General features: G+C 45.4%; 1 protein-coding gene across 1 annotated transcript in view; it reads right to left on the bottom strand.

Moving 5' to 3' along the window:
- Positions 1 to 519: 519 nt before the first annotated feature.
- Positions 520 to 23445, bottom strand: part of LOC135900193 (uncharacterized) — a 36689-nt gene continuing 13763 nt past the window's right edge. Inside the window, exons 6-8 of the mRNA XM_065429635.2 lie at positions 22717 to 22975; positions 13686 to 13897; positions 520 to 937 (exon numbers count right to left, since the gene is read on the bottom strand). Of these exons, the coding sequence (XP_065285707.2) occupies positions 568 to 937; positions 13686 to 13897; positions 22717 to 22975 (841 nt within the window). The 3' untranslated portion in view covers positions 520 to 567. The remainder of the gene's footprint in view (positions 938 to 13685; positions 13898 to 22716; positions 22976 to 23445) is intronic.

Below are 23445 nucleotides of genomic sequence, written 5' to 3'. Positions count from 1 at the left end.
TGCAAGAACGAGCCAGGGCTGCAGCTGGGGTCGAAACGGTTCGCAAGAGTTCCTCAATAAAGTAGGAGTTCGGTTCCAAGATGGCCGAAAACTTACAGCTGAGAAAAACTGTTCAAAACCGGTTTGCGGTTCAGTTCCGGTTCGATTCGACAGCCTATATGAACCACCATGCGTTTGGCACGTAGGCGCTTAGCAGAAACACTAATCAGTGCGCGCACAGCTCTCTTGAATGCAGCGCAAGCCAGAAGGCTGCTCTCACTCCGGCAGGGTGACAGTGCGTTGACTAGGATTCGCCACTTTTGCAGGCGCCCATTGCGTGTCTCTGGAGCCATCCTATCCTGACCCTCAACGCGCCGACGGCACATCCGGGTCGGTCAACACACGGTCAACAGCACGACAACAACGACTGCGCGAACGTGCCTCGCTATCGTAGAAAGAAAGCAAAGAAGACAGGTAGCTCGAGAGCACCCAGTGTGCGAGTCAGCAATATAGACAGATGTAGATTCAAGAAGTCGCGGAGACAGTAAAAGAAAAACTGCATTTTTCAAGTCACGCTATATAGGTGCGCTAGGCGTCGAAGAGTACATCGACGTCTGTCCACTGCTCCTCGACGAGCTCCTTCCACAGTGCGGCCGCCCTCTCCCGCGTGCGCTTCTCGAGCTCTGGCAGGCCTTCCAGGATCTCGTAGCGCAGGACGGCGGCCATCACGCGGAAGCGGTCGCCCTCTTGTAGCGCCGAGCACGACAGCTGGAGCTCGCGCTCCAGATAGCGCATGCGCCACTCGTCGAATTCGTCACACGAGGACCGGAACACATCTTTCATCTCGGCGATGAGGTCGCGCCGGGCATCGGCCATCTCGTGGCGCAGCTGGTCGCGCTCGCACTCGCCCGTCTCGCACTCCAAGCAGCTGCGGCAGTCGGCGAGGAACTGGTCGTATCTGCGGTCGAGTGGAGAATTCATTCCGCTATGTAATGTTGCAACCTGTAGGTGTACACTCTAAAAGGGGCAACCGCGGGTGTTTTTTTTTTGCTTCAACTCAGCACAGCTGCATCTCGACATTCGTTAGATGACCATTTCCGCATAGGCACTTCAATAAAAAGCGGTTCGACATGTGTACGGCACATGTATTACACGTTTCGTCAGTTTTTTGTGGCTATGTATGGTGCGCCATGCAGGATAAATGGTTTGAAATATATTCACCAAATAGCAGTGCACCACTTCTTTTCCTAATGATATAACGATATTTTATATCCTTGACAACGTTAAGCGCAATCAAGGACACGCGGCCCTTTTATGGTCAAGTAGCACAGCAAGCAACGACCGATAAGGTCTACAGTTGTTCTCCCACATACTTATTTGAATGAATACGATATTTTGGAGACGTAGGCTCGCATTGCTCGTGTAAAATGTCTAGCCAGTATGCAGTACGTGAGGTTATGTGTACATGCGCTGAAGATTGCAAATGTTTTGAGGCCGTTTCCGAGTGCCGGTCTTTCATCAAGACAATTCGTTCCTCTGGAAGCAGATTAGAGGAAGCAGCTGGACGTTCAGATTTATGAGATGGCACCTCCGTAGCTCTCGACACTCATCGATATCGAAGCAAATATTTTTCTGATTGGTCTCCGCAAACACAAATCTGAAAACTCCTGTCCCTGCAGCCAGCGGACTCAAACTGCGGGGACGTGATCTTATTGGCAGCCATACATTATCTTTTTTCTGGTGACCGCTCATAACACGCGGGCGCAAGGCACACCCGCGTGTGGTCAGAACTTTCTGGATAGTTGTAGTGGATTCCACTCGATTGTGTGTGCGTGTGTGTGCGTGTGTGCGTGTGCATGCGTGTGTGCGTGTGCGTGTGTGCGTGTGTGCGTGTGCGTGTGTGCGTGTGCGTGTGCGCGTGTGTGTGCGTGTGCGTGTGCGTGTGCGTGTGTGTGTGTGTGTGTGTGTGTGTGTGTGTGTGTGTGTGTGTGTGTGTGTGTGTGTGTGTGTGTGTGTGTGTGTGTGTGTGTGTGTGTGTGTGTGTGATGCACAATCAGAGATGGCATGCGCGCTGATTGCTCTGAAAATATCGACGAGTCGTCTACAAATCACCGACCACAGATCACATTTCGCTTTTCGAGGCATGCCCTCGTCAATATTATTCTACCCGAGCGCAACTTGTTTTTGGGAGCACAGGTGCGCCCAATAAAGTGTTAGTATTGTGACTCACCGCTGTACCGCTGTGGGATTCTTTACCGTCAGGACAACGTGGCAGTGAACCGTTTCCTTATATTCGTATGATTTATCAGAGTCGCACGCTGGTTGATCAGCTATTCTGAACCATCACGCCATGGTAAGCGAACGTTTCGCTTTCCAAGCCGTTATCAGATTGAACCCCAGCGCTCCTTCCAGAGATGTTGGGACGACACTTCCATAGGCAACGAGCACGGCATGGTCATCCTCACGCTGTTCGGCTATTACAAGCCTAGTATAGTCAAGGTTTCGACAAAAATTCTGCTGGTCAGGCACTGAAGTGAAAAAGGTTTGCAGTTACTGGCCAAGTCCATCCAAAAGAAAGATGTTTCGGAACCCGTACGGGTTCCTTGTTCGCAATGAGGCGGACAAAACGAGTAGCGGCATATTGAAGGCTACGTTTGTGACGTAATGACTAACTGTAGACCATTGGCATGCTTCCTGCTGCTCCGTTCATGGTCCAGGTTGTCGATTGGATGAAGGATGACTCAGGAAAAAGCTGCGTCGTCTAATCAAATGTCTGTCAAACGTCCTTATTTTCGTTTGAATTGGTCAGTACTGCAAACCTTCTTCGCATTTATCACAAGCCTACTCTCCAAGCTATTGTCGCCATGGCGGCAGTTCTGCTACACGCTTATATACCGATAAGTCAGCAGGTGATATTTCTCGCTGATGACTTATGTGAACGATCATTCGCAAAAATTTGTTTACTTGTCTATTCACGTATGCTACAGGAGTAGCGGCATGATACTACCTGCACTTAATTTCTTTGCAATATTGAAGGTTCGGAACCTAGAAGGCATAAAAATTATGTTTGACAAGCCTTCATGTTTTTGTATCGTGTCCCAGTAGAGGAAATATTGTGACGCTGCTCACTGTGAGGCCCGATGTAACAGCATGTAGCAGTTGGATGTTCCGTACCAATCAAAGATAGACACATTCTGACCTCGGACTTAAGAGCGTAAAACCACTATATTAAATTTTATTCCTATGTTCTGACGCCAAATTTGCGTAACCGCAAGCACAAGCATCAGGCGGTGACCTGCAGTGTTGTGGGAACAGCGCAATCTAGCGCTCTCCGCGTTTAGAAAGGGTCCCTATTTATTTGCTTTCAAAATCACCTTCTTTGACAGGTATTTTTTAGAGCGCAGCTCTTTGGCGTCCGTTCCTGGGTTTCGCGTCGTCGTCGTCGTCGGCGTTGTCGTCGGCCTCGTAACCAGCTCGCCGACGAATCTGCTGCTCCGCCGCCGCGCATGCGCGCTGTCGGCTCTCCGGGCGAGGGAGGATGATGGAAGGGAGGAGGAGAGACTGTGGAGGAGGGCTGGCTACACAAATGGCTCTTTGGCGTCCGTTCCTGGTTTTCGCGTCGTCGTCGGCGTTATCGTCGGCCTCGTAACCAGCTCCGCCCCCCTTTCATCCCCCCAGCGCTAGCAGCGACCGACTGATACCGCTTTCGTGAGTCCGCTACCGCACTCACGAAAGACGTCGTGCACTTCCTGCAACTCGCATTAACCGTCCATCGATCCACACCGATGTTAGTAGTGGGGGACTTTATTATTTATTAGTGGGGAACACTTATGCGGGAGAACATCCCGTTCCTCTCGCTCGTAACGCGTCCCACGGCTGTGACAACCTCGTGAGGCACTTGTATAGATCTCGTCTTTGAGAATCAAGCATTGGTGTACCAAGTCGAACATATATCAGTCTATTTCTCCGACCACAAAGCTTCCTTCATGACTGTCAAGAACTGTTAGTGGAGTCTTTGTTAAAGGAATACGTGTGAAAAATAAAAAAAAATCTGTGATAGCGCATACATGTGTTGCTCGATTTCTTTGCCTCAATCTATCGAAAAGGTCAATTAGAATATCGGCTATACCCGTTTGCTCTCTGATCCAAACCGCTCTCTTTCTGTTTCTCACGGTTATACCTAGCATTCTTGTTTCCATCCCTTTTTGTGCGGTCCTTAACTTGTTCTCCAGCTGCTTTGTCAGTCTCCAAGTCTGTGCCCCATATGTCAGTATCGGTAAACTGCACTGATTATACACCTTCCTTTTCAATGAGGATGGTAAGCTTCCACTGAGGCGCTGACAATGCCTGCTATATGCGATCCAACCCATTTGTATTTTAGAGCGCAGCTCTTTGGCGTCCGTTCCTGGGTTTCGCGTCGTCGTCGGCGTTGTCGTCGGCGTTGTCGTCGGCCTCGTAACCAGCTCCGCCCCCCTTTCATCCCCCCAGCGCTAGCAGCGACCGACTGATACCGCTGGATGCCGCTGACGCCGCTAGAGAGTCAAGATAACGTGACTGCATAGAACACCGTCGCCGCCATGCAGAAAGAGGAGGAAAGGGTCCCCCCCCCCTGTTCTTGTGTGGCGGATAGGGTGCTCTTCAGTTGCCGACGCGCCGGTTATTTCACGTAGGCCACGGCACGTCGACGAATACGTGACCACCTTCCCACGGCTAGACCTGGTTCTTAGCGCTGCGGAAGCGAGGGTATCATATTGCTTGTGTCGGCATCGGCGGCGTTGTCCCTGAAACCAACTCCGCAGCTGGGGTTGACTCACTATCGGCGTCAGCGGCATCAGTCAGTCGCTGCTATCTCTTCCCTCCTCCCTTTATCGTGTTGTCCGCTTGCTGCGCGCGCTTCTGCCCCCATCGTTTGCCGCTGGGTGTACACGCCGCCTCCCTCCCCCCTCTTCCTGCGAGTCTCCGGTTGTCAAAGCGCCGGCTCGAACTTAATTCCTCTCTTAATTCTTATACTGCTGTGGTGCTCGCAGAGACCACAACAGAGCGGCGGGAGTCGCTATCTACTTGCGCACAGGTCTCTCTGCAATACCAGTCGAAATGTTTGGCACGTCACATGAAGTTGGCGAACTGCGCGCCGCAAAGTTGCCCAACGGCTTGCTGGTTGTAGCTGCCTACTTCGCCCCTACCGCACTCACGAAAGACGTCGTGCACTTCCTGCAACTCGCATTAACCGTCCATCGATCCACACCGATGTTAGTAGTGGGGGACTTTAATGTTGACATAAAGACAAACAGCAATTTCCTAACACTTATGCGGGAGAACATCCCGTTCCTCTCGCTCGTAACGCGTCCCGCGGCTGTGACAACCTCGCGAGGCACTTGTATAGATCTCGTCTTTGAGAATCAAGCATTGGTGTACCAAGTCGAACATATATCAGTCAGTGGCGTAGCCAGAAATTTTGTTCGGGGGGGGCTACGCCACTGGCCCAACATATATATATAAATATATATATATATATATATATATATATATATATATATATATATATATATATATATATATACATATATATATATATATATGTATATATATATAGCCTCCTCCTTGAGAGGCAGCTTTAGCTCGGGTGCTCCTATTTAAGTACATGTAGAAGCGGAATTCGTTTTTCCCTGCAACCACTTCACCAAATTTGAGGAGGTTTTTTGCATTTCAAAGGAATAATTTATTTCTAGTGACTACTGGCTTCGAATTTTTCATTTCGGTGGTCAATTATTTATTAAAAATTGGCCAAAATTGAAAATTTTCAGAAAACGAAACTATCAAGTTTAAAACACCGTGACTTAACAATGAAAAATGATATCACAATTCTGTGAATTGCATCTAATAGTACATCTACAGCGGAAAAAATAGATATGGTACACATAAATCTCAAAAAATTTAGTATTGCGGAAATACGGCTTTTGCAGAACCCTTGTACCCAACGCAACCAATTCACGTAAGATACAAATTGACACAGCAAACTTGTCCGCTTTGACTGTTATAATAAATGCCGTTTACAGAACCACAATATCTGTTCTTCATGCATAGCTATTAGCTTGTAAACGTCGTGCTTCTATTTTTTCAAACTTTCGAATTTTCCAAAATATTTTAAACAAAATTCAGGCCCTAAATCAAAGTTCTGTTTCCAACATACACTAGGATTTACCTGCAACCAATTTCAATAAAAGCGATTAGCAGGATTATCTCAGAAAAGCGTGTCTGCGTTTTACAAGTATTTGAATAGGCCGCGTCGGATCGGGCCCGAGCTAAAGCTTCCTCTTAAACAATTTATCGAGGGATCAACTATATGAATAATAAATGCATAATAACTGCATTGTCATTGCCAAAGATGCTGCAAACGAATTCTTGAAAGCTACGCTCTGTAAATACAAGTAAAATATGTATTTTTTCATAAAGTATTATACTCGTATGTGCCAAAAATTGTGCCCAACATAACTGACGTCAATGCTTCCATGTTGTTTGTGTATTTATTAAGTAAAGAAAATATCACACGAACTTTAGAACTATATCAGTTCGAAACCAGGAAAGCAGTGCATACCGCTGATATGAAAAATTAAAAGGCAATGAACTGAACAAGTTGAGGACAAATATGGTAATGAAACTTTGTCATTCAAGAACCGTGCTTACATTCTTGTATATATGCAATGGCCAGTGAAAAATCTCAATGACGCTGTCGTTTGTTCCAATGTATTACGCAGGAGTAGCTGTCCCTTGTCGTGTATCGTGAGTAATTGCACCGAAGTTATAGTCGCGACAGAGAGCACGTATAAAAAGCAGGAGTTCTGCAAGATATATAAGGGCAAGTCAAATGAATGAGCCAACGATGGGCTACTTTATTTAAAAGTAGTCTTCATGAGAATTTAGACATTTGTCTTATTGACTAACGAGTTGCGCGATTCCCGGCTTATAAAACTCCTTGGGTTGCTGCATCAAAAAGTCTGTATCTGGTTTCCTTGAGCTGTTTTTTCGGTTGCCCCAAAATGTAGAAGTCGCAAGGTGACAGGTCTGAGCTCTATTGCGGATGTTGCAGCGTTTCCCACTTAAACTTTCCCAGTTTTATATTAACCACATAAGCGACGTGGGGACAGGCATTGTCGTGGAACAAGATGACCCTATTCGTCAATTTTCCACGTTGTTCGTTCTTGGTTGCGACACGCTGCCGTTCTGGCGTTTCACAATATCGGAAACAATTGATAGCCTCTCAAGATTTGGCAAATTCTATCAGTAATGGACCCTGTCGATCGAAAAAAAAAAGTCAACAACACCTTTCCAGCGGAAATGACGGCCTTTACGTTCTTTGGGCGTGGTAAATTCGAATGTTTCCACTGTAAGCTTTGCCGTCGTGTTTCAGGCTCGTAGTAGTGGCACCAAGGTTCGTCCCCGATCACAGTTGCAAACAATAAGTCGTCATGCTCATTGTGATACCCGATCAAATGAGTCAAGGCAGCGCGAAACTTCTCCGTCTTCTCGTGATGGATAAAAATCTTGGGGATCCATCGCGCACCAAAGAGCCGATAACCGAGAAGCTCATGAATTATGGCGTGAACCAAACCGTGACTGATGTTCAGACGGTCTGCCAGTTCATCGATGCTTATCCTCCGTTCTTGTTTCAGCAGCTCATGAACCTTTGAAATTGTGTGGGGGTGATTGCACGATGGTTTTGGCCCGGTCTTGGAATGTTTTTGCAACGTCTTTTGAACCGTTTGCTCCAACGCTTCACAGTGGTCAATGAAATGCAGTGTTCAACGTACACGGGAGTCATATGGTGACTAATTTCTGTTTTCGAAACACCTTCAGCTGTCAAAAACTTCGCGACACCGAGCTGTTCAACTTTTGAAGTGTCCATTATGTGACGCAACCATATTCAACCCAGTGTATGAGAGCATTAAAGAACATTCATCTTCACACCTGCGTGTCACTTTTGTAAATGAGACATGCCGTTCTCCTACGCACATGCCTCGCAGATAATGAACCGAACCATTATTGCGCGGTTAGGGTAGGCTCACTTTCATTTGACTCGCCCTCGTACATTAGAAATGCAAAGATACCATGGGATATACAAATGCGAAAATACAGCTTGATAAAGGACAACGAAGTGTCCCTGGAAACAAAGTTCACTGCATGTATACACAAAACCTCGCAACAAGATATTTAAGTATACGTTATAAGTCTCCAATGAGTCTATGTATGTAAGAAGAAGTAACTGTATATAATGCGTCAAACAAGGCAAATAAACATGTTGCACAATCATAGATTCACAGAATCCTAGATTCCGCCCCCATTCCATCCATTCCCCCCGATGTATTGCGCGCGACGGAAGGCAGCGCGCTTGCTCCCCGCTTTTCTCCTTTGCGCACACAAGACTGAGCCACCATCGTCGGCTCACCCATTCCAGCTCCCCTCCTACGCTTTCATCGCACATACAGCATGCAGCGCGTGGTCACGATGTTATCACCCTTGGACTTTATACGAAACGTGAGGGCGATGGCAGGAATGTGCCTGGAGTGTCCATATAATTGCTTTCGCAATAATATAATAAACGTATCCGGCAATTGAAGCGTCCCGTCGCCCATTACTTTCCGCAAAAGAAGTATCAAAATCGAACTTTCACCATGCGACAATTCGCTGCGCCGCAACAATGTATTTTTTTTTTTCTGTGAGGCGGAGGCACCGAAATGAAAAAAAAACGCATAGGAAAGTATGTTGGACAGAATCTAATGCCTACTTCGGGAACCTAGTGGGGCTACGGAAGGAATACCGAAGAAAACATGAGACGCTTGGTCCACTGAGAACCATACGCATACTGCTCAATATCCTACAGCGGCGAAACAAGACTTTCCGGAAAGGTTCCGCTCAAGGAGTGCGGTGCAATCCTTCGAGTCCCCACAGTGATGGCGGCGAGCGACCATTTTTTTTTCTCGTCTGCTAGCCAGAAAGCGTCCAAAACTCTGTCCGGTGAAAATCCCCTCGGCCAGAGCAAACCGAACGCGCACCGAACGGTGGTCGGGGCCATACGAGAAAAACGTATGCGCTCTGGCTGGCTCTGGCAGCCCGCGGGTAGGGTAGCGAAAAAAAAATTGAAGAGGCTCAATGTGTCCTCGCGAATAAAAGTCAAAGTAAAAAAAAAATAAATAAGAACGTAGTTACTTTGGCTGGCTTTAGTGTCTTGACATGAATGTTCTTGCGTAGGTTTAAAAAAATGTTGACATTTTTAATGTGACATGACGGCACAAATGAACCACCCCAACGCTTCGTCTCATTGGACCTCGCTGCCTGCTTTGTCAACTCGTCTGCTAGTGTGTTGATTTGGCTTGTCTCGTTGTATGTTCCGATGTAAGACTTTAGAAAAGTCAATAGACCTTTGGCGCCAAATGTTTATAACAACATTAAACCCACAAAGTTCCGCAATTGAAAATCTAAAGCACAACTTTGGAAATGTCAATGCACCTTTCACATCAAGAGCTTATGAGATATATACCCATAAAGTTTCGCAATCGATATCCATGCGCTCCATAGATTCGGTGGCCTCAGTGCGATGCCGCGGCGAGCCCGCTCACCATCAAAGCGCCCTTGAAACTTTGTGCTTGGATGGGACTGCTTGGCGTTATGTGACTCCCGGTGTATGGGCGTTGCCACGAAATCCAGCCCGAGTTTGCAATCTTCGCGGTTAAATGTCTTTTCGAGCGTCAAAAAGACATTATAGACAAAATCCAGAGTGATTTCCGGCGCCGGGGGTCGCTTTGGTCGGCGGTGCATGGACAGCACGAAAAAATTTCGGGGGGGGCTAAAGCCCCATAAGCCCCCCCCCCCCTGGCTACGCCCCTGATATCAGTCTATTTCTCCGACCACAAAGCTTCCTTCATGACTGTCAAGAACTGTTAGTGGAGTCTTTGTTAAAGGAATACGTGTGAAAAATAAAAAAAAAATTCTGTGATAGCGCATACATGTGTTGCTCGATTTCTTTGCCTCATCTATCGAAAAGGTGAAACAGCTTATTTGCTGCGCTCAAATTTCGCATTAGGAAGTAACGTAATCGTCGGTAATTTTTTTATTTAATTGGTTGACAAGAAGCTAGGAGACCACAGAAATGCAGAGGATTTCGGTAGGGCCTAGCTAGCCAAGTGAAATTAGATATCCGGATGGTGAGAATTGCGCCGGCGTTTGTGATTGACCCACTTTTTCTTGCTTCGATTGCGGAGGCTGGTCGAAAATCGCGACACCGTTGAACGGGGAACTTAAAACACCGCTGAAATGGGTTCTCAGAGAAGAAGAATCGGCAGAGCGATGTCGTATGTGTGCCGAAAGAGCTAGGCAACATAATACTGCCAAAATAAAAGTTGTAATACACGAATAAAAAAATAATTCTCGCCGGTAGTTTTGCGTATACCGTGCAAGAGTGATCGCCGGGAAGTCATTTTCTATTCGTTTTTTAGAGGGGCAGTCTACGGTAATTTCAAAAGTGCGAACGCGTCACTTTCGTGCATCATTTTTAGTGAATAGAAGCCACTCTGACGTGGGCAGTTTTTTGCGGTTTCGTGATGTTTCGCGACACACAAGCGAGGTAAGCGCTGCCCGAAAAATAGATTGACAAATGATACAAAGATAAAGGCGAAAAGGGCGTATAATCGGAAAAATAAATTTCTCATTTTCAGCCTACGGATGCATAACTAGGCTGAAGGCGTTATATCAGGTGGAGAGAGTTTTCCTAGTTTTCTTGACGCTGCTCGAAGACAGGTGAAATGGGCGTGGCCAACAATTTTTGACCAAGCGTGGAGGGTAATGGCAGAAAAGGTATAACAAGAGTTTGGAACAATTTTACGTCATAGCGCCCCTTCGGTAACCATGTTACCACTATCATCATGTTTTATTATTTCGCGTGCTTCAGTTGTTAACCTAATTGGTGTAGTTTTACTGCTGGTGTTATTGTAGCATTTCCTACCGTGTGTTTCTATGCCGCTCCCCTCTTTAATGTAAGAACCCTGGAGATAAAAATAACAAATAATTAAAAATAAAGAGCAGTTCACCCAGTAAGCCGGAGAGAGTGTTTAAACGCCGTGGTGCCTTTCTCAAACGTGACCGCGTTCTGTCTATTGACGTCATGGCACAGTCACTCAATCATAAACGAAACCAAAATTGTCTTTAGGATACCTGTGACACTAAATATCTTAGGGAGTCCTCCGGCTTGTAAATTCTTCCTAAAGTTTAGAGGTGTAAGAACTTCATTTGCCCCACGAAAATAATAATTCATCGAAAATATCGAGTCAGTACGATTCAAGATGGTACGAACAAGCCTTCCGTAAAGCCATCTAATTTATCGTACACTCCTTAGTTGTTTCTTAAAATGAATCTACACTTATCCGTCGATGATAAGTAGGAAGAGAAACATGTGGTGCATATAGATGTAGAGATAGAAAGCGTGAAACTCAGATAAGCCAGTAAACATTCCGGAAAACGTCGTCACTCGAGTAACCACCTTGTCAATAGCCATGTATCGAGCGGTATTTATCTGCTTTTGCCACCAGGCCGCTTTCCCACCAGCAAAACTGGTTTTTACTCCAACTTGCCTGCTGGTGGTTCAACCCTACCATAGGCAATCCAGTGGCTGGTTTTACGGCTCTTATACATGCGCAATATAAATTGCCTATAGTCAATAGTCTATCAAAAGTCTAGAGGAATTCGAAATCCCAAAGGTAACGCCGGAAGAAGTAAAGAAAGCCTTAGGAGATATGCAAAGGAGGAAGGCAGCTGGGGAGGATCAGGTAACATCAGATTTGTTGAAGGATGGTGGGCAGATTGTTCTAAAGAAACTGGCCACCCTCTATACGCAATGCCTCATGACCTCGAGCGCACCGGAATCTTGGAAGTACGCTAACATAATCCTAATCCATAAGAAAGGGGACGCCAAAGACTTGAAAAATTATAGACCGATCAGCTTACTGTCCGTTGCCTACAAACTATTCACTAAGGTAATCGCAAATAGAATCAGGAACACCTTAGACTTCTGTCAAGCAAAGGACCAGGCAGGATTCCGTAAAGGCTACTCAACAATAGATCATATTCACACTATCAATCAGGTGATAGAGAAATGTGCGGAATATAACCAACCCTTATATATAGCTTTCATTGATTACGAGAAACCGTTTGATTCTGTCGAAACCTCAGCAGTCATGCAGGCATTACGGAATCAGGGTGTAGACGAGCCATATGTAAAAATACTGAAAGATATCTATAGCGGCTCCACAGCCACCGTAGTCCTCCATAAAGAAAGCAACAAAATCCCAATAAAGAAAGGCGTCAGACAGGGAGATACGATCTCTCCAATGCTATTCACAGCGTGTTTACAGGAGGTATTCAGAGACCTGGATTGGGAAGAATTGGGGATAAAGGTTAATGGAGAATACCTTAGTAACTTGCGATTCGCTGATGATATTGCCTTGCTTAGTAACTCAGGGGACCAATTGCAATGCATGCTCACTGACCTGGAGAGGCAAAACAGAAGAGTGGGTTTAAAATTAATCTGCAGAAAACTAAAGTAATGTTTAACACTCTCGGAAGAGAACAGCAATTTACAATAGGCAGCGAGGCACTGGAAGTAGTAAGGGAATACATCTACTTAGGGCAGGTAGTGACGGCAGATCCGGATCATGAGACAGAGATAATCAGAAGAATAAGAATGGGCTGGGGTGCGTTTGGCAGGCATTCTCAGATCATGAACAGCAGGTTGCCATTATCCCTCAAGAGGAAAGTGTATAATAGCTGCGTCTTACCAGTACTCATCTACGGGGCAGAAACCTGGAGGCTTACGAAAAGGGTTCTACTCAAATTGAGGACGACGCAATGAGCTATGGAAAGAAGAATGATAGGTGTAACGTTAAGGGATAAGAAAAGAGCAGAGTGGGTGAGGGAACAAACGCGAGTTAATGACATCTTAGTTGAAATCAAGAAAAAGAAATGGGCATGGGCAGGACATGTAATGAGGAGTGAGGATAACCGATGGTCATTAAGGGTTACGGACTGGATCCCAAGGGAAGGGAAGCGTAGCAGGGGGCGGCAGAAAGTTAGGTGGGCGGATGAGACTAAGAAGTTTGCAGGGACAGCATGGCCACAATTAGTACATGACCGGGGTTGTCGGAGGAGTATGGGAGAGGCTTTTGCCCTGCAGTGGGCGTAACCAGGCTGCTGCTGCTGATGATGATGATGATGATGATAAATTGCATGACAAGCGTTCTTGCATCAGTGCATCCATATCAGACCATTGAATTTCCGCGAGCGAGTTCTTAATTCCTTAAAAAACGTTGTATTTTGTAGGCGTCTAAATTTCAGCACATAGCGATGTTGTTCGGAGGCCATAAATGTTTCTCAGGACTAAGTAATTTTGCAGCAACGTCGACACGAAGATTTTACAGACGATAGAACGTTTTTCATTGGGCCTCCCAATACATTTTGTTCACATAAAGTTAGTATGCAGTGTATAGCACTTTATCTTCGTTTTTTTATGCATTTCCATAGGTAGTACATTTTATTTTTTCTAAAAACGCGCATTGATGCCTACAATCTTTAAAATTCAAGTTAAGTTATGCGCGCAACTCTGAAATATTTCAGCTACCGCCTTGGCTCTCGACGTGCCATGCTTTGGCTACGTTCCTCACCTGCCGTTGAGATCTGCCCTCAGCTTGTCGCAGACGTCGGCCCAGCGCGACTCGATGTGCTCGTAGATGGCGCACAGCTCTTCGCTGACGACGTACCGGCGCGTGTCCACGCGCGGGTTCACGCTCTCCGGCGCCGACTCCAGGGTGGTCTGCTCCTGCATCGACTCCGGTATGACCTCTGAGGCTGTGGCCGAATCGGTGGTGCCTTGCACCTGCGATGGAGGCAGCGCCACGCACGATAAGGGAACTTCAAGAACGACCACTGCAGCTTCGTAAAATTTCGTCTGCAGATGAGCGTTAGTGATCATCATCATCCGCCTGGCTACGCCCACAGTCGAACTAAACCGTCGAACTAAACAAAGTGATTCGTGATCACTAGTGACAACCCTACCATCTCCTATTCGTAATATATGAATTACCATTTTTATGACATTTAGTTTGGTATTCATGACGCTATCCAGTTTAAAAATAGGCACACATCGAACGCAACGTATCACTAGTGACACAAGTGACTCCGCCTTATGAAAAAAACAAGTAAGTAAGTAAGCAAAAAAACTCATGTGATCAATTTTTCATTGATAGCAATACAAAGTGATATGGGGTCTCTAGTGACTCAATCCAAGCATCTCCTTGTTATTCAATCATCGTCTGTATTACTTTTCATTCTATATTCATTGCGTTATGTTGCATAAAGAGCCGCAGTGATTGCGTAGAGGTACAGCATCCGCCTCGCGTGCAAGAGGACCGTTGTTGAAATCCCGATGCCGCGCAATTTTCCACCGAACTTAAAAAAAATTGTCGTGTTGATAAAATCTTCCTGGTGATAAAATTGTGATCAGTGCGGCCTGATCCGGGTGACCAGATCCGGTAACGCACTCCCTCCCAATAGCAGGATTCACCCACCCTGGTGCAGTACTTGCCCACGACCTCCTATATCAATAAAACAATCAAACCCCGGCCCTCAGTCCCCAGCATCTGCCAAGCAACTCACCACGGCGGCGGTGAGACCTGTGACGCAGCAGAGGGGGCTAAGAATCGCTGGATCAGACAGGCCGCCATTGGAACACGAACCGGCCAACACTTACCGCTAGAACGTTATCTAGTGAGGCGAGTCTAGCAGTGCTATTGGGGGAATTAGCGGGCATTAAATGGGATATAATAGAGCTCAGTAAGGTTAGGAGGACAAATAAAGCACATACATTCCCAAAAAGTGGGCACGTCCTGTGCTACCAGGGCTTAGCGGAGAGACGAGAACAAGGAGTCGTTTCCTGATTAAAAAGCATATAGCTGGTAACATACAGGAACTCTATAGCGTTAACGAGAGGGTGGCAGGTCTTGTTGTGAAACTTAACAGGCACAAATCGAAGGTCGTACAGGCCTACGCACATACATCCAGGCATAATGACCAGCGAGTCGAAAACATCTATGAAGACGTGGAATCGGCCATGGGTAAAGTCAAAACAAAATACGCTATACTGATGGGCGACTTCAATGCCAGGGTAGACAAGAAGCAGGTTGGAGACAAGTCAATGGGGGAATATGGCATAGGCTCTAGGAATAGCAGGGGAGAGTTATTAGTAGAGTTTGCAGAACAGAATAGTTTGTGGATAATGAATACCTCCTTCCGCAAGCGGGATAGACGAAAGGGGACGTGGTGGGGACCGAATGACGAGACTAGAAATGAAATAGACCTCATACTCTGCGCTAACCCTGGCATCATACAAGATGTGGACGTGCTCGGGAAGGTGCACTGCACTGACCATAGGATGGTAAGATCTCAAATCACCCTAGACTTGTGGAGGGAAGGGAAGGAACTGGTACATAAGAAGCCGATCAATCAGTTAGTGGTAAGAGGGAAAATTGAAAAATTCTGGTTCAAGCTGTAAAACAGGTATTCGGCTTCAACTCAGGAAGAGGACCGTATTGTTGAAGCAACAATCTTAGGGGCATCATTAAGGAGTGTGCAATAGAAGTCGGTGGTAACTTCGTTACACAGGATACCCGTAAGCTATCGCAGGAGATGAAAGATCTGATTAAGAAACGCCAATGTATGATAGCCTCTAACCCTACAGCTAGAATAGAACTGGCAGAACTTTCCAAGTTAATCAACAGGCGTAAGATAGCTGACACGAGGAATGGACAGAATCGAGAATGCTCTCAGGAATGTAGGAAGCCTAAAAGCAGTGAATAAAACACTAGGAATAGGCAATAATCAGATGTTTGCGTTAAGAGACAAAGCAGGCAATACCATTACTAATATCAATAAGATGGTTCAAATGGCTGAGGAGTTCTATACAGATTTATACAGTAAGAGTGGTGCCAACGACGATAATGAAAGAGGGAATAGTCTAGAGGAATTTGACATCCCAGAAGTAACATCGAAAAAAGTAAAGAAAGCCTTGGGAGCTATGCAAAGGGGGAAGGCAGCTTGGGAGGATAACGTCACAGCTGATTTATTGAAGGATGGTGGGTAGATTGTTCTAGAAAAACTGGCCACCCTGTATATGCAGCGTATCGAGCGTATCGGAAGAACGCCAACAACATTGTAATCCATAAGAAAGGGGACGCCAAAGACTTGCAAAATTATATACCGATCAGCTTACTGTCCGTTGCCTAGAAAGTATTTACTATGGTAATCGCAAATAGAATCAGGAACACCTGACTTCTGTCAACCAAAGGACCAGGCAGGATTTCGCAGAGGCTACTAAACAATAGACCATGTTCACATTACCAATCAGGTGATAGAGAAATGTGCGGAATATAACCAACCCTTATATATAGCTTTCATTGATTACGAGAAAGCGTTTGATTCAATCAAAACCTCAGCAGTCATGCAGGTATTACGGAATCAGGGTGTAGAGGAACCGTATGTAAAAATACTGAAGGATATCTGTAGCGGCTCCGCAGCCACCGTAACCCTGCATAAAGAAAGCAACAAAATTCCAATAAAGAAGGATGTCAGGCAGGGAGATACGAACTCTCTAATGCTATTCACTGCCTGTTTACAGGAGGTATTCAGAGAGCTGGATTGGGAAGAATTGGGGATACGAGTTAATGGAGAATACCTTAGTAACTTGCGATTCGCTTATAATATTGCCTTGCTTAGTAACTCAGGGGACCAACTGCAATGCTTGATCACTGACCTGGACAGGCAAAGCAGAAGGGTGGGTCTACAAATTAATCTGCAGTAAACTAAAGCAATGTTTCACAGTCTCGGAAGAGAACAGCAGTGTACGATATGTAACGAGGTACTGGAAGTGGTAAGCGAATTCATCTAATTAGGAGAGGTAGTGACCCTGGTAAGGGAATACATCTACTTAGGGCAGGTAGTGACCGCGGATCCGGATCATGAGACTGAAATATGCACAAGAATAAGAATGGGCTGGGGTGTGTTTGGCCGGCATTCTGAGATCATGAACAGATGGATACCATTATCCCTCAAGAGAAAAGTCTAAAACAGCTGTGTCTTACCAGCGCTCACCTACGGAGCAGAAAGCTGGCGGCTTACCAATAGGGTTGTACTTAAATTGAGGACGACGCAACGAGCTATGGAAAGACGAATGATCGATGTAATGCTAAGGGATAACAAGAGAGCAGATTGAGTGAGGGACCAAACGCGAGTTAGTGAAATCTTAGTTGAAATCAATAAAAAGGAATGGGCCTGGGCAGGGCGTGTAATCAGGAGGGAAGATAAGCGATGGTCATTAAGAGTTACGGACTGGATTTCAAGGGAAGGGAAGAGTAGCAGGGGGAGGCAGAAAGGTGGATGGGCGGATGAGATTAATAAGTTTGCAGGGACAAAATGGCCACAATTAACACATGACTGGAGTAGTTGGAGAAGTATGGGAGAGACCTTTGCCCTGCAGCTGGTGTAGCCAGGATGATGATTATGATGATGACGATGATGCATAATATAAGAGAACGTCGAACTGAACCTATCACCAATGATTGCTGATAACCGGGTGTAATCTTTCAGCCATGGTAACCAATGAAATGGAGAATAAATTATTTTTCGATTGGAATCAATGATGACCCACATGAATGAACGCTATGGCTGTCATACAAAACAAAGTCATCCATGATCAGTAGCGACTTAGTCCTACCACTACTAGTTATCCTAACTGGGTCACCTTTTGAATAACTCTTCATTTGATATTCATTAGGCAATGCTGTAAGAAAGTTGGCCCCGGCTTTATCAGATAGCAGTCGCTACCCAAATGTTCCCTTAATTACAGTAAAAACGACCCAAATGACGACGTGCACGAATGAAAACTATCATTATGCCGGTAAAATAAATGAATCAGTATCATTATTTGGTTATTTATAGCAGTTCCAAGCTTCATCGTGAACCACTTGTTTAATTATATTTGGTTTGATATCTATGACATTTTTAGTGTGTAAAAGGCACAGGACTTGTTATTACCTAGTAATCTCTATTTAATGTAATACTGTTAGTTAGCGGTATTGTCTAATTACTGATATACGTGTTTAATAATTAAGTGTAATTATTGCTTTTCGTGAGTTATAAGAACATAACGTTTATTTTTCTAAATAGCAAATAAAACATTTCATCATGAGTGGGAACTTAAGAAAAAACAGTGCGGCTGGCCGGGCTTAAACGGACACTTTAGGCAAATAGTAAGTCAAAGTGGATTGTTTAAATACCATTCCAAAATCCTCGCAATGCTTGTTTTATGCAAAGAACAGACTTAGTTTACGAGAAAATTGCACCTGAAAGGTACGAATGCCTTTTTGGAAATTCAAATCTCCCGTCGGGGGGAGTGGTGACGTTGCATACGCCACACCGCCTTTTGCTGCCGTCGGTGAGCAAAACGGCGCCCGACAGACAGCGGTACCGAACCAAGACAGAGCGCTGGATTCGCCGCTGCAGCGGCTTTTTGGTCAAGTGGCGTGGAAGTGGAATCACGTGGAAGTTGAATTCTTTGCTACTTGCAGTTTGCGCGAGTTTTTCGCTGCAGCAAAACCACCGCAGCACTACACCACGTTAATGTTACTGAAACGCGAAAGCGCGGGCGGAGCGGAGTCGAGTGATACCGACACCTACCGACCCCCCGCGTCGTTGTCAACGGCAATTTTATTGAGTTCATTTTTCTAAAAATGAAGTAGAACTGGACAAATAGCATTTTATTTCGTCCTATAATACAATATAATGATGTTTTTTGCAGCGAGTGGCTCACTAGTAGGGACAGAATTTAACTGAGGAGTTTTCGTCATCGCGCAAGTGCTTGAATGTTCCGGGGGAGTCTCTAATCATGAAGGTCAAAAGTGTGGCAGTTTGGGCGAGTTGGTATGTCATGACTTTTTTAGGCTTGTAGTGCAGCTCAGAACGAGCAAAAAGGAAGGTGGCAGGGGTAACGAAAAGGAACGGAGAACAGATTGCTCCCAGAGAGCTTTCAATCTATTCTCCGTTCCTTTTCATTACCCCTTCCAACTTCCTTTTTTCCTATTTGCTCGTACTGAGCTGCGCAACAAGCCTAAAGAAATTCCAACTTCCTTTTTTCCTATTTGCTCGTACTGAGCTGCGCAACAAGCCTAAAGAAATTGCTAATCATGTCCTCCATTTACGTCTGTTTCTCAGTTATTAAAGCTCTGTTCGCCGTAATACTGATGCCTTACAGATTTTCAAGCACTAATCGATGACTATAGCTTGACTTAATATTTGCCTTTAGTGTCCCTTTAATGCTTCGACTCCATCAAGACATTCCGTCCACAGCTTCTTGCAGAATATCGCAGTGTTTCATTTACCTACACGTCTCGGAGCGAATATGCATTATCGCTGCACATTCTAATCCATCAATTTTAACATGATCGGCAAGCCCTTTCGCGTCAATTGAACAACGGAGGTACCTTTTGCGCTGTAGTGCTGCTTCGTCGAATAACAGTAGAACTAAACAGGCCCAGAAAATAATTCCAGGAAGCGGAATAAAACGAAATTGAACCCATATATAGATGTACTCATAGTTTTTATGCCACTAGGCTGAAATTAGCGAACGAATTTACGCTGCGCATTTTAAGAATGAGTCCATGTATTTCAAACAGGTCTACAATAGAGTGCCAGGAAAAATATCCTGCCAGGAAAATTAAACTACACGCGCCATATAGCGTTAGATTGTAGCCAGGATTGCGTGAATACAGTTTAATTTGCGAAAAACGAGGCATTGCTCTGCAACTGCTAAAGAAGTTTTTCCATAGAGTTACGCCGACCGCATCACCCAGGCTCGGCTTCGCCGCAATATTCGATGTCCCGAATTCCTGGACTTGGAGCTTTCGCGGTATTGTGACGTCGCGCGACAGACAGGTGAAGTGGGTGCAGTCCGAAAACATCTGACCAATTAGGGAAGGCTGACGGTGAAGAAAAGGCGTAGAATCAGAAATAATTCTTATTCTTTCGTTCGGTCTAAGCATGTTCAATCAGCATGCACGCGTCATATTGGATGAGGATCTTTCGCGGTTTTCCTGACGTCGCGTGAAAGACAAGCGAAGTGGGGGAGACCCGAATAAGTTCGGCTAATCGTTGAGGGCTGCCTGCAGAAACTGATTAAAGAAGTTTGGAATAACTTCACCTTATAGCGCCTCTAATCGACTGATCGAAAATTTCTTATGTATCTGCTTTAGTTGAAAATAACCGAGCTGCCTCTGAAATTGGTAGCATGAAATGCGACATAAAAATTAGCGGCTGAATTGCTGCCTTATATGAAGAGTGCTAAAGTTTCATGCGCGACGCTGCAATAAAGATGGTTCGGAGGTTCCCACCCCCAGCTTCCTATAATCTTGCGTATGTTTATGGTATCTGTTCATTACTTTTTAATTGTTTCTTAATAAGGAATATTATTTTACATTCTATGCGAATAAAACACTCAGTCTGCGTAGTTCAGAAAACATTATCTGCACTAAATGGTCCAAATGCAAAAAATTACGTAGGAATCTGGAAATCAGCACCTAGACCCCTCTGCGAGGTACACTCCAGAAATTATAAAGAAAAAGACATTTTTCCCCTTCCTTTCCCCAACAGTATTGGACGTATTTTCAGCGCAAAATAAAGATGTCATTTCGACACTTTAGAAGCCCCTTGGCTATAACGCTGTGGTGCAGAGCTCAAAGTCATGCTTTCCATTCCCGTCCCAGAGACTACAATATCGCGGCAGCGAAATGCAACACGCTCATGTACGCAGAATTAGGCGCACGTAACCCTGCAAGATACAAACTAATCGTTTTTTATATGCTGAATTTGATGCCTAAAAACTATAATTTAATGCAAATTCGATGCAGAGCCTATACTAACGTTTTTCATATGCTGGAAGCAGTTTTCAGTTGTGGACAGTACAACAAATAAATTATTCAATAGGTAATTACCATACTACATACTTTTTACTGCAACATCTGGGTCGCCATAAGCTAAAGCTATTACAAACAGTTATTATTCCATTTCTGCAAACAGTTCCGCCACGATTTGTCAAAAACATTTAGGGCAATCCCCACGTCGCCTTTCTGACACGCGACGTTGCAAAAGCTGCTTGAACTCTTCATAAATTATGACGTGTACACCACTGGCCTTGCGCGATTGGTCAAGATGCTCTCGGGCGGCACCCACTTCGCCGGTCAATCATGCGACGTCACAAACCCGCGAGTACGCACCACGTCAGGATAACGTGTATGCATCAAAGGTGCATCAACATGGTGAACAAAACTGAACTTTTTTTTTTCGCAATAACTATAGCGACCACCCCGTTTCAAAATTAATAGCGCATGTCTACCCACCGATTGCTCTGGCACCGACTACTCGGATCTCCCCGGAAGAATGAACTTATTTGCCTATATAACTATATTTTCATGGCACCGCAACGTTGGCGTGCACTTTCAGCACGTATGGGACAACACTATGCTGACTCTTGTTCGCTGAGGATTCGTTTTAGCGGCAGTTTTAACCTTCTTTTACACGCCACCGCATTTTTTTTTTGTCCAGCCACTGCAAGCTAAGCAAGGGGAAGTGGGCCAGTCGCACACGCCGGCTGCCTCCTGCCCCTCCCCCCCTCCCCCCTGCCTATCAGGCTATCTAGTTTCACTGCACTTGCTCAGCCACACCGAAACCTTCTCCAAGTCTGCGAGCTCCCCGTCTCTAAGCCTGTCAGTCAATTAGATAAGAAAACACTGTCAAAGTAGGCAATGTAATTCGCGTTGAAAACGAACAAAATAGCCTCCTATAAACAAGTAGACCATTTCAGTGGGCAGTTCCAACAACGCAGCGGTTCACCACCCGATTTTTCCATGGCTCTCACGTAAATTTGACGTCAGGAGATTAAAAGTAAAACATATTGGAATATTTTGCCTTATAGGGCCCCATTTCAACATTTCCTTCTTACCAATATACTATAAATAAATATCAACAAGTTCCTTTCATTTTCTTTGATGGGGTATGGTGTTGGACTTTGTGGGGTTAAGATACCAAGGCGGTCAAAATGAATCCGGAGTCCCCAGTACAGCGTCTTATAATTAGGTCGGGGTCTTAGCAAGCAAAACTCTACAGTTACCTTTCTTAGAAATCAGATGAGTTTACATTTTGTGTACATTCAATGTTTCCCACTAAAATCAATAGAGCGAACTATTGCGCTAATGTCACTGGGACTTGCAAGTATGGTGGTTGAGTAAACGTGAGACTAATCACCGATGAACGAATTTCCCTAGACTTTCTACTTGTAGCTTCGTATGGCTATATGACTGTCGAAATTGATTATTTGCAAACGCATACTGCGGTATAAAATACACAATTTTCAACAAACGAGCACAAGTGTAGTGTCTACTTGCCTATAGCTGTATTTGAACACTATAAGTGCCTGGAGATTAAGAATTTAGAGACGTGAATAATAACGTGAGGCAAACGCTCGAAGCTGCAAATAGTAATCAGAGACACTTCCATATACTGAGAATCATTCATATATAGCCGCCAGAGTTGCTTCCAGTAAATTTTTGTAGGGCCTTCCATAGTGCAACAACGGGCTTCACCGAGACGCACCTGGAGCGAAGAGGGCGCTAGCAGCGCGCTGGTCGGCGACGGAGGTGGCGACACCGCCGGCCGCGTCGAAAACATGGTCTCGAAGATGCCGGACGTCGACGTTGTCGCCGCCACGGCGCGCGGCGAGTCGCGCAAAACCTCGAACAGCGTCTCGCGCACCTGGGCCAGAGCCTCGTGCACGCTGCGCCGGCGTTCGCTGGCGGTGAGCCGAGGGCTGAACTCGTCGTTGGGCGGGAAGAGCGGCGCGCGGCTCCAGTCTCTGCGCGAAAAACACCCAGAAACCACGTGCAAACGTTATACAAACGTTCGAGAGGGTGTCTGCGCCTTATAGACGTTACGCCTGGAAGTACGAGCTCTATGGTCATGTGCCTACTCCTGGACTATGCATGAGGAGACGTAAATGTCTGCGCGACACCAACCGATTCTTTCTGAGCACACCGGGAACGTTCACGATATGTTGCAAATTCTTACAATGAAAAAACTAAGAGTAATATTTGTCCACTTCATATTTTCAAGAAACTGTTATCACTATAGACAGACGGTACCAGCACCCTCTTCGGAGTCATTTCAAACAGCAATTGCGAAAACGGAAGCAAGAATACGTACTTACTGACATGAAAACTTCAATAAAACGATTGTGTAACCTACGCACTTTGGGAATCGCTGTAAGCGAAGCTTTGTGTGCTGTTTGCTACGATTGACAATAACTAGCGGTGATCTTGTCGGCAA

The sequence above is a fragment of the Dermacentor albipictus genome, chromosome 4 (genome assembly GCF_038994185.2).
Source record: "Dermacentor albipictus isolate Rhodes 1998 colony chromosome 4, USDA_Dalb.pri_finalv2, whole genome shotgun sequence".
Lineage (NCBI taxonomy): Eukaryota > Metazoa > Arthropoda > Arachnida > Ixodida > Ixodidae > Dermacentor > Dermacentor albipictus.
The sequence above is the reverse complement of the archived record's forward strand: the minus strand, read 5'-3'. Positions and strand labels throughout refer to the sequence as shown.